Source organism: Cebidichthys violaceus, unplaced genomic scaffold (genome assembly GCF_023349555.1).
Source record: "Cebidichthys violaceus isolate CVI_PGR_0920_01 unplaced genomic scaffold, fCebVio1.0.p SCAF_13, whole genome shotgun sequence".
Taxonomy (NCBI): domain Eukaryota; kingdom Metazoa; phylum Chordata; class Actinopteri; order Perciformes; family Stichaeidae; genus Cebidichthys; species Cebidichthys violaceus.
In genome coordinates, this window is record NW_027176296.1 from 10396336 (window position 1) to 10408803 (window position 12468).

General features: G+C 36.8%; 1 protein-coding gene across 1 annotated transcript; it reads left to right on the plus strand.

The window, feature by feature from the left end:
• Nucleotides 1–922: 922 nt before the first annotated feature.
• Nucleotides 923–7143, plus strand: tm4sf4 (transmembrane 4 L six family member 4). The gene is made up of 5 exons (XM_068707740.1): nucleotides 923–1422; nucleotides 2445–2534; nucleotides 4071–4219; nucleotides 4679–4859; nucleotides 5394–7143. The coding sequence occupies exons 1-5, from the start codon at nucleotides 1252–1254 to the stop codon at nucleotides 5409–5411; spliced, it is 609 nt and encodes a 202-aa protein (XP_068563841.1). The 5' UTR covers nucleotides 923–1251; the 3' UTR covers nucleotides 5412–7143.
• Nucleotides 7144–12468: the final 5325 nt, after the last annotated feature.

Here is a 12468-nt window from a genome sequence, read left to right on the forward strand (position 1 = left end):
GGAGAGAATAGAAGCTGTTGGTCACTCAGATGATGTTGGACTTATTAATGGGCTATACTGCCAGACAGTAAGGTAAGGACAGTAAGGAGTACGACTTTTTAGAATTTTCATGATGTCAGAGCCCACTTTTTGAACTTTATTTCTACTTTAAAAAAGTAAATAAAAAACATGATCATCACCAATTAAATCATTGAGACCTGAACAAGTGAGACCAGAGGCCAGGATCCTTTCACATGTTATCAGCTAATAAATGACTGTTGATCCAAAGCAACTTTGTGAAAATGTCGAAAATGTCCACAGATTAATGACATGTGTTTGTCTTTTCACTGCACAAATTGCAAATACAATTATAAAACTAATACAAATTAATAAACTTGATTTTATAATAGTTATTTTTAATCAATATTAATTCAAGTTTATAGGATGTAGGTGAAACCTATGACCTGATTCGTTAGTTACAGCTGTTAAAAAAAGTCAAGTTTGTGGTCAGCTGATCGTCAATGCGTCCTTATTATTGGCATTTGTGGGGTTTTAATGTGATAATTTCTCAAAATCATGTTTCACTAATACATTTTTCACATACTGTAACACATGATGAAACATTACTTATAAGAAATGATTATATCATTATAGAACTTTATAGATTAGACAGCTCTAATGAGGAACTCTGTCTTGTTCTCACTAAACCAGTAGTGCAGATTAGCCACGAGGGCTCTGTTGTATCGACCAACTGTCTGTCTCTTCCTCTTCTGTCTCCATGAGCACAAAACACATGGTAGAACATTAACCACTGTGTCTTCAGCAGTGTGTCAGTGTGCACACACGGGTGCTCCCACATTAATGTGTGTGTGTTTGCATGCAGTCACAAGCATGTGCATGTGTGTTTGTACATGCGTGTGTGTGATCCTGCCATATTACAGCTGACTGCTATAAAAGTGAAGCAGTGAGGCGGAGTGTGGGCTATAAAGGCTCAAATATAGCATAAACCATAAGAAACAGGACAGGTGAGGCAGACAGGTTCACTGAGAAGATTCAGTAAGGCGGACAGAGCTTTTTGAAGGGACAACCAAGCTTTAGAGGTGTAAGCAGAACTGGTGGTGTTGGGAAGCTGCAGTTTTAATTTTTTAATTTCATAACCAAGACGTCCTTGCTTTGTCAGATTGAGATTCAATTGAAAGATCACCATTAGTGGGGGTTTGAGACACTTTAGGAGCCGTTACTTGTCGTGGAGGTTGAAGCATCAGTGTCAAAATGTGTTCAGGCGGCTTTGCCAAGTGTCTGGGGATCAGTCTGATGCCTCTGTCGATTGTGTGCGTGCTGTGTAACATCCTGCTCTTCTTCCCCGGTGGAAAATCTGTGGAGCGCGAACACATCACAGACGAAGTCTGGTACTTTGGAGGCATTCTGGGATCCGGAGTGTTGGTGAGTACGTTAAAATTACGACACTTGACAGTAATAGCCGGTAAAATTCAGAATAGAGTACAGGATGCACACTGCGTGATATCAGCATGATTTTGTCACAACTGATTTCTTCTGATGTTTTTGTAAAGTTTGAAAAATGTAATAAGTTGCAAGTTAAGCACATGATACAGAATGCATTTTGTCATCCCGGTGTTATCTCTGTGTAGACTCATGAACACAGTAGATTATAAATAACACAACAAAAATGCCTCAACTAACAATTATTTTTATTCATAGATTAATCTGCCAATTATTTTTTTTTTATTTCCGTCCTAAATCAATTCATCATATATAATGTCAGAAATAAGCACAACATTTTTTTGGGGTATTCAGGATCCAAAGGTGATGTCTTTTGATTGCATGCTTTGTCTGATCAGCAGTTCAGAACCTAAAGATATTTAGCTTGCTATTATAAAGAAGAAAAAAAAACAAATCCTCATTTTAGAATGGAATTGAACGTTTTGCATTTTTGTTCCTGAAAAAAATGTATTTAATAACAGATCAAATTAGCTCTAAAATGTAGGCCTACACAAAGGCCTACATGCGTAGGTACAAGTACGGTACAAGTCATTAGATCTTGTACCGTACTGCTAGTTCACGTGAGAGATATTGAGAAAACAGAATATTATCATAGGAATGGTTTTTAAAGAATCTAGGACCCAGTTTAAAACCACTACGTGTGATTTTAGAACCTTTGAAATTATTCTATTGGCATCAATCCTGATGAAAATTGGTGCAGAGTTAATAAATGGCAAGTTTAGGAACTAGTTATATAATACTTCATATAGTGGGCAGTTCAATTTCCTCCTGGACCTGCATACAGCAGAGGAATAAATAATTCATCATCTTCTTGACTGTTTTATATCTGTGTGCGTGTGGGTGCGTGAGTGTGTGTGTGTGTGTGTGTGTGTGTGTGTGTGTGTGTGTGTGTGTGTGTGTGTGTGTGTGTGTGTGTGTGTACTTGGGGTGTGTTTGGGCGACAGATGATCTTCCCGGCTCTGGTCTTCCTGGGTCTGAAGAACAATGACTGCTGCGGTTGCTGTGGCAACGAAAACTGTGGGCGGAGATTTGCGGTGAGGAGATATTTCACAGTTTAACTTTTCACCATAATGAAATTATTATTCACAGCTCTGGCTTGTCAAAGTTATGCGAGGATCCAAATTAGACTCACAAGACGGGATCAAATTAAATATGGATCGAAAAATAATTTTGCAGAAACTGGTGTTTTGTTTTAGTTGGGAGGAAAAAGGTTATGAAAAAATCAAGCACACACACACATATTTACATGAAGGGCAATAAAACACTGAGGATCAGGAAGTAAGCCAACAACTGCAATTGTCATCATGCACAATATCACAATGCTGAAACTGAAGCAGCTAAGTCATTCATTTTATAATTTTACACTTCTGCTTTCCTAAGTGGAAAAGGTCTATTAAACCGGCCTGTTGTTGGTGTAGTGGCCACAATCGGAAGTACAAATCACGTGACACCCAAGGACCCACAAAGTATTTTTTCTATAGATCCTGTACAAAAGCCATCCATTTAAACAGTCAGTCAAGTATACAGTCAGCCAGAGAATGACGCCTGCAACAGGAAGAAGAACTACAGTGTTTCCCAACTGTGTTGCTGAAATAGATTTCGTTGGAGTGACCGGACTGCCTATTTGTCCTCCTACTTGTTTCAAAGTGGTATTGGATATTTTCAACCTATGTGAATGGCAATAACTTGTTATTTTAGGTCCTTACCATTAATTGGAGTTCAATTAAAAAAAAAAAAAATTGGATTATGAAATATTATTTGCAGCACAAAAACTTTAGCATAACATTTTGTGGCGGTTTATGGTTTATTCAGCTTTTTTTTAATGTGAGGGATTTTGTGAATGATCAACTTTTTTGAATTTGCTCCACATTTACATATTTGTATTATATAAGTAATATTCTGAGCTGTGCTCGCCACAAGAGGACCTCGATTAGTAACTTCTCCAGAAAGAAGACCATTTTCACCACAAACAACGTTTATATTCCATGTCCTTTTTATTTTATTTTTGATAGGAATAGGCACAAATAAACATATGAACCTCATGAATGGCCCAGCAAAAAATATTAATTAATTAAAGAGAGAGAATAGGTCATTAAGGCTTGCAGTGTCTTGCTTGATTTCATTTTAACCACATCTACCAGTGGATCTACTGTATCTCACCTGTTAACTAAAGTTTAATCATTTGTAAAATAAACACAATGGCTCTATGTACACACCATCTATGATTTACATCGCAATAAAAGCCAAAACATACATTCACACCCAAATTGAAGAAATTCCTCTGTTTCACATGACTTCATCACACATAGCTGCTATTGTTGTGGTTCAGACACACATACTGATCCATACTTCAGGAATGTGTAGGTGTGTTTGCGTGTGCAGGGTCCAGGAAAGAATTAGCAAACAAAATTCTGTCAGATTACGACACATAGACACAAACCTCAGTAGCTCTGTTCATGGCCCTCAACCTGGTCTCTGCACACTGAGATAACAACTTCAATGGAGTGACAGAAGTTAAATGTGAGATTGCTAAAATATTGATTCCCTTTAACTTCTTCTTCTCTCTCTAGATGCTGACTTCCATACTGTTTGCAGCTGTGGGTGTTGTGGGGGCTGGTTACTCAGTTATAGTTTCTGCTGTGGCCATAAACCACGGACCTGAGTGTGTGGTTAACAATAACAGCACAGACAAACAATGGGGCTCTCCCTTCTCAAACGGGTGAGACACAAATTAAGTATTATAATGGTTACGTCTTATTCTAAATTACCTGCATAATCATTAAAGATGTGCATGTGGTTTCTTTCATTGAAAATTCAGATGATATCAATTTTAGATTTTTCTTTTCATAATTCCGACTAGTATTTTTTTTAAAGAATAGTTTGATATTTGGGAAATAAACGTATTTGCTTTTTACTGATAGTTAGTGGTATTGATCCTCTCATCTCACTCATGGCAACAAAAGTGAACAAGCATATATCCCAAAATGTCAAACAATTTCTTTAACGGATTGGTTGTGGGTATAAAAGGAGAAAAAAAGAAGGAGAATTGCATTTTAAAATGTCATTAACACCAGGCTAGGAAAAACATTGAGCTCACTCACTAATTAATCTGTTCTTCATAAATTTAAACTGTCTACAGATAAAAACATGCTGTCTCTTCTTCCTGCGCCCTCTCCAGTGACTACCTGTCCAACAAAACTGCCTGGAAGACGGGTTGTTTGGAGCCGTCCGGCGTGGTGTCCTGGCATCTCTCTCTGTTCTTTGTGCTGCTGGTTATGGGTTTAATCCAGATGGCACTGTGTGCTGTGCAGGTGGTGAACGGGCTGCTGGGATGTCTGTGTGGCGACTGCTGTGGAGGGGTCAGTATCTAGCCTGAGATAAAACGGGTTCAGCTGAGTCAATTTGTGAGAAGAATTGGATGAATTTGAAGCGAAATCTGCAAACATTTCTTTTTATTATTATGGTGATTATGATTATTAGTATTGTTGTTACTAATTATCTATTTATTTTTATTTCTGTAAAACTGTAGCAATAGTCCATTCAGTCACTAAAAAGCACTAAAATCACAGACATAAAAGAAACACAGAAGACATAATAGATAGTTTTCTCTTTGTAACATACATTTTCTGCTGGCTTCATGCAATTCAATTATACCGTTACTTGATTAAATAAAGAAAAAGAAGAAGAAGAAAATATAACAAAAGACTTGTTAATCTGTGAGGATCCGACAGGAAGTGTAAAAAAACATCCTTGCTGGTAAAACACTTACCCAGATGCTCAAGATAAAATTTGAATTTGTATACTGTATATTGCACATTTAAATCCAGATTTGATACTTGGTTGGTGTTAAGTAAGAGAGGGTAATGAAAATATCGATCATGTTTGTCTTTCAGGGTGATGGAGCCGTCTGAGCACTTTCTACAGCTGTGAGAGCCAGCAGGCGGCTGCTTCTTGTATTTATTCTGTTTTTAGAAGATGACAGTAGTTTCTTGCTTCATGCCATAGCTCTAAGTTTTTGCATTAGAGTTCCTCGATTACACTGTGTGTACCAACAACACTGGTGAAATGACAGAGCTCTAATTTAAAGGGTTTTCCATTTACTCTCTAGCTAACAAACTTTTAGAAAAAATGATGTTGCATGACTGCCCCTGCTAGGCATTTTGGTATTGTAAGCACAAGTCTGATGAAGGTCATAGAGATGAACCTACAAGTATCTCCAGCATCAATAAAATCTTACATCTTCTCACTGACAAATATATGCCTGGGTCCAGGTTTTGACCCACCCACTCCACCGGGTTTGAGTCAACTGAAACGGAGTGTAATGAGTTGTCAGTTCTGTCTGATATTAGGCAAAACAATTATTACAATGCTTTTATCCCAAAAATGCTTCTGCAACATAATTCAGTACAGCTGTTATCAATGATCAAAACAATTGTGCTACGGAGGTGTTTTTTGTAGGTGTGCCACAGGCCAAATATATTATACTGATTAGTCAGTGTAGGAATGGATGTAACTGCCATTTTTGAAACTGCCATTTTTTTCACTTCTCTTGCATACAGGCTTAAATATATATGTCGTTTCATGAGGCACTAACTTATCTGATGTGTTACAAATGTATATCTTTCTGTAAGTCTGTGAATGACAGAGCAGACAAAACTAATTATGGCTGTTAATTGGGCCTAACCTGGAGCCAATTTGACCACCTCTACATCATTTGACATAACACAGTGAAATTTGAAACTTTCTTAGTTATCCAGACCTGGCCTTAAATGATGACAGCCAGCATGTCACTGTATGATGATGTTCAAAGTATCACTGTATTGGGGCAGCCTAACAATAGTGCTGCACAGGGACGTGCGGCCAGGGGAGGCTTATGTCATCATAAAAAGTAAAAAACAAATAATGCTAAAATAAATATTAATATTTCTCTACTGATCTGTGCTATAAATGTAATTTCTGTATGATTCCAATAATTTTTTTATAATCAAAATCGCTGAATTAGCGCATGTCCTGTTCAAACTGTTCTCTGTCCTGTTCTCACCAGACACGAACCTCACCGCTTTTTTTTGCTTTTTATAACCCTCACAACATATATCTTGTTTGCTTTTTATAACCATTAAACATATATATTGTTTTATTTCTTGATAGAGGTGATTAAACCTATAACTTGTTTTATTTCTTGATAGATGTGATTAACCATATAAACTGCATATACGCCTTATATAAAATAGTAATTTAAAACTTATATAATCTTTCCTCTTCAGAACAGGATCAAACCAGTTACAACCAGTTACATTCTGTGTCTGATTTAGAAGCAGGAGGACTTATGTTTGAATGACGCATGAACCTGAAGGAGGTTCCAGCTTTTTAGCAGCATAAAAAGGAGCAGAGAATCTGTGAGTTAAACAAAACAAGCAGACAGCAGAGCAGAGCAGAGAGAAGAAAGAAGAGGGGGGAGACTTCTAGGGTAGAGACTAGATACAGTATATCTCATAACAAATCAGTGAAAGCTGATGAAGAGGAAAACCCCATTACAGTAACAGTGTTAGACAGACTGTTTCATTGAATTTAAATTGTGGTATGTGACTATTGTGTGAAAAACTTTAATAAAATCAAGTCGTTACCATTTTGTAAGTGACTGAAACCAAACAAAGTATTCTGGTTTCAATGATTTTCTTCAAAAAAGTGCATCAGAACAGCTGATTTAACAGTTGCATGATGTTTCATTGAATATCTGCTGTTTTCAGCACTTTACTGCTTAAAGATGCATTTTGACTTTTTAGCCTCTGAAAAGAAGTTTCAGGCTGGGAAGAGGCCAAAAGTGGATTTTGTGAAAGTAAACAAAGTTTCAAACATTTTCTTCAAAAAAGTGCATCAGAACAGTTGATTTAACAGTTTCATGATGTTTTCAATAAAACTTGGTCTTTACACACCTTTACTGGTTTAAGGTACCTTCTCAGCCTTTTATGTTAAAAGCAGTTTCAAGCTGGGAATAGGCCAAAAGTGGATTTTGTGAAAGTAAACATAGTTTCAAATATTTTCTTCAAATAAGTGTCTCAGAACAGCTGACTTAACAGTTGCATGATGTTTTCATGAATGTCTGCTGTTTTCAGCACTTTACTGCTTAAAGATGCATTTTCACTTTTTATGCTCTTAAAAGAAGTTTCAGGCTGGGAAGAGGCCAAAAGTGGATTTTTTGAAAGTAAACATAGTTTCAGAGATTTTCTTCAAATACGTGTCTCAGAACAGCTGATTTAACAGTTGCATGATGTTTTCATGAATATCTGCTGTTTTCAGCACTTTACTGCCTAGAGATGCATTTTCACTTTTATGCTCTTAAACCTTTTAAAAACGAGGCCTATTTGCAGGCCTCAGCTCGAATAAAGATAAGAAATACCTAATTAAGTGTATAATTAAATTAAAAAAAAAAATATATATTTTTTTTAATATATTTTTGAGATGTGAAAAATCATGGAACTATCAGTATACATGTTACAGGTTAACATAAGACAAGGATGGAACACAGCACAACTTGGAAAATTCTAAAACTCGCCCTGGAAAAACAGCAATTTCAGGATATTGGTTTTTGGAAATTATGGAAATCCAAGATTTAAAATATTCCCAGCTCTTATAACAACTGATAAAGGCTCTCTATACACAGTTATACATAGATACAGTGAATAATTTATAAAATATAGAGCATATAAAATTAAAAAAACTGATTAAATATTCCAATATTTGAATAAAAAAGTATTTTTTAAATTCAAAAACACTCTATCACTTCTATGTATCACTCCTGATGTTCAATGAATCAAAAAACAGAAGACTGGGCCTTTTTTGAGTGTTTTAAGCTCTTTCTAAGCCCTTTTTAGTTGTTTATTTTATGGTCACATACTGCTTCAGATTCAGCCCACTCTCTCTGTTTAGGGCTGTATCTCAGCCCCCCTTTCTCCGATTTTCACCATTGAGACCTCCTTCGAACCGTAGGAGCCAATAGAAGTGCCTGGAATTGAAAGCTAGATGATTGACAGCACTATTAGCCAATAAAGATCAAAAACGTCCCATCTCTGAAATCTAATTTGCTGAGATTCCAACCCTCCCAAGAAGCCGACGAGTGTCGGAGAGACACGAATCGAACGGATTCACACGGAGCACATGCAGCTGAACATACCAAGCAGTGGAAGTATGGAGATAATTCATTGTTTCGCTGAGATTCGACCAAAAGTGAGTACAATATTTGATGAAAGCTGTGTGACTTTTTGTGTTCGAAGCTAAATATCTCTGCGATGGTTTATCGGAGAGAGAAATGGAAGATATGTCCGTAATCTCCGTCAAGCGGACATGCTTTTTCATGCTGCAGCTTTGTAGGTAGCACGTTGCTAACGGAGTGTAGCAGCTGTTTTCTCCGGTCTTTTCCAGTCATATCGAGTATGATTTATGATATTTTGTTATTTGTTTGCTTGGCTGATGGGAGATGTGTTTGTCTCATGTAGAGGTGACCAAGTTCATGTTGTTCCCAGGACGCTGAGGTTTCTGCAGAACTATAACATCATTATATTCGTTCTTCGTGGGTTCTCTGCCAGTTACTTTTAACACAAAACTCTCTAAGTTTTGATGTACTCTGCGTCCAAATGGGGGACCCTCGGGTTAATAAGGTTTTAAAAGAAATTTCAGGCTGGGATGAGGCCAAAAGTGGATTTTTTGGATGTAAACATAGTTTCAGAGATTTTCTTCAGAAAAGTGACTCAGGACAGTTAATTTAAAAACGAGGCCTATTTGCAGGCCTCAGCTCGAATAAAGATAAGAAATACCTAATTAATTGTATAAAAAAAAAAAATTAAAAAAAAAACAAACTTTTTTTATATATTTTTGAGATGAGAAAAATCATGGAACTATCAGAATACATGTTACTGGTTCACATAAGATAAGGATGGAACACAGCAGAACTTGGAAAACTCAAAAGCTCGATCTTGAAAAACAGCACTTTTAGGGTATTGTTTTTTGGAAAGTATGGGTATCCAAGACTTTTAATATGCTGGGCTCTTAGAACAACTGATATAGGCTCTATATACACAGCTATACATAGATACAGTGAAACATTTATGAAATATAGAGCATTTCAAATTAGAAAACTGATCAAATACTCCAATATTTGAATAAAAAAGTATTTTTAAAATTCAAAAACACTCTATATCACTTCTATGTATCACTCATGATGTTCATTGAATCAATAGACCGAAGATTGGACCTTTTTTGAGTGTTTTAAGCTCTTTCTATGCCCTTTTTAGTTATTTAGTTTAAGGTCAAATCCTGCTTCGACTCTCTGTTCAGGGCTGTATCTCAGCCCCCCCTTCTCCGATTTTCACCATTGAGACATCCTTCGAACCGTAGGAGCCAATAGAATTGCCTGGAATTGAAAGCTAGATGATTGACAGCACTATTAGCCAATAAAGCTCAAAAAGGTCCAGCTCTGAAATCTGATTTGCTGAGCTTCCAACCCTCCCAAGAATCCGAGGAGTGTCGGAGAGACACGAATCGAACGGATTCACACGGAGCACCAGCAGCTGGACAAACATGCGTTGGAAGTACGGAGATATTCCATTTTTTCGCTGAGATTCGACCAAAAGTAAGTACAATATTCGATGAAAGCTGTGTGACTTTTTGTGTTCGAAGCTGAATATCTCTGCGATGGTTTACCGGGGAGAGAAATGGAAACTATGTCCGTAATCCCGTCAGGCGCTCGTGCTTTTTCATGCTGCATGTTCGTAGGTAGCACGTTGTTAACGGAGTGTAGCAGCCTTTTTCTCCGGTCTGTCCCAGTCATATCGAGTATGATTTATGATATTTTGTTATTTGTTTGCTTGGCTGATGGGAGATGTGTTTGTCTCATGTAGAAGTGACCTAGTTCATGTTGTTCCCAGGACGCTGAGGTTTCTGCAGAACTATAACATCACTATATTCGTTCTTCGTGGGTTCTCTGCCAGTTACTTTTAACACAAAACTCTCTAAGTTTTGATGTACTCTGCGTCCAAATGGGGGACCCTCGGGTGTATCTGGTTTTAACAGTTTTATGATGTTTTCATGAATATCTGCTGTTTTCAGCACTTTACTGGTTCAAGGTACCTTCTCAGCCTTTTATGCTCTTAAAAGCAGTTTCAAGCTGGGAAGAGGCCAAAAGTGGATTTTGTGAAAGTAAACATAGTTTCAAAGATTTTCTTCAAAAAAGTGCATCAGAACAGTTGATTTAACAGTTTCATGATGTTCTCAATAAGACTTGGTCTTTACACACCTTTACTGGTTTAAGGTACCTTCTCAGCCTTTTATGCTCTTAAAAGCAGTTTCAAGCTGGGAAGAGGCCAAACGTGGATTTTGTGAAAGTAAACATAGTTTCAGAGATTTTCATCAGAAAAGTGGCTCAGGACAATTAATTTAACAGTTTCATGATGTTTTCATGAATATCTGCTGTTTTCAGCACTGTACTGGTTTAAGGGACCTGCTCAGCCTTTTATGCTCTTAAAAGCAGTTTCAAGCTGGGAAGAGGCCAAAAGTGGATTTTGTGAAAGTAAACATAGTTTCAGAGATTTTGTTCAAAAAAGTGCATCAGAACAGTTGATTTAACAGTTTCATGATGTTTTCAATACAATTTGGTCTTTACACACCTTTACTGGTTTAAGGTACCTTCTCAGCCTTTTATGCTCTTAAAAGCAGTTTCAAGCTGGGAAGAGGCCAAACGTGGATTTCGTGAAAGTAAACGTAGTTTCAGAGATTTTCATGAGAAAAGTGGCTCAGGACAATTCATTTAACAGTTTCACGATGTTTTCATGAATATCTGCTGTTTTCAGCACTTTACTGGTTCAAGGTACCTTCTCAGCCTTTTATGCTCTTAAAAGCAGTTTCAAGCTTGGAAGAGGCCAAAAGTGGATTTTGTGAAAGTAAACATAGTTTCAAAGATTTTCTTCAAAAAAGTGCATCAGAACAGTTGATTTAACAGTTTCATGATGTTCTCAATAAAACTTGGTCCTTACACACCTTTACTGGTTTAACGTACCTTCTCAGCCTTTTATGCTCTTAAAAACAGTTTCAAGCTGGGAAGAGGCCAAAAGTGGATTTTGTGAAAGTAAACATAGTTTCAAAGATTTTGTTCAAAAAAGTGCATCAGAACAGTTGATTTAACAGTTTCATGATGTTCTCAATAAGACTTGGTCTTTACACACCTTTACTGGTTTAACGTACCTTCTCAGCCTTTTATGCTCTTAAAAGCAGTTTCAAGCTGGGAAGAGGCCAAAAGTGGATTTTGTGAAAGTAAACATAGTTTCAAAGATTTTCTTCATAAAACTGGCTCAGGACAGTTAATTTAACAGTTTCATGATGTTTTCATGAATATCTGCTGTTTTCAGCACTTTACTGGTTCAAGGAACCTTCTCAGCCTTTTATGCTCTTAAAAGCAGTTTCATGCTTGGAAGAGGCCAAAAGTGGATTTTGTGAAAGTAAACATAGTTTCAGAGATTTTGTTCAAAAAAGTGCATCAGAACAGTTGATTTAACAGTTTCATGATGTTCTCAATAAAACTTGGTCCTTACACACCTTTACTGGTTTAACGTACCTTCTCAGCCTTTTATGCTCTTAAAAGTAGTTTCAAGCTGGGAAGAGGCCAAAAGTGGATTTTGTGAAAGTAAACATAGTTTCAAAGATTTTCTTAAAAAACGTGCATCAGAACAGCTGATTTAACAGTTGCATGATGTTTTCATGAATATCTGCTGTTTTCAGCACTTTACTGGTTCAAGGTACCTTCTCAGCCTTTTATGCTCTTAAAAGCAGTTTCAAGCTGGGAAGAGGCCAAAAGTGGATTTTGTGAAAGTAAACATAGTTTCAAAGATTTTGTTCAAAAAAGTGCATCAGAACAGTTGATTTAACAGTTTCATGATGTTTTCAATACAATTTGGTCTTTACACACCTTTACTGGTTTAA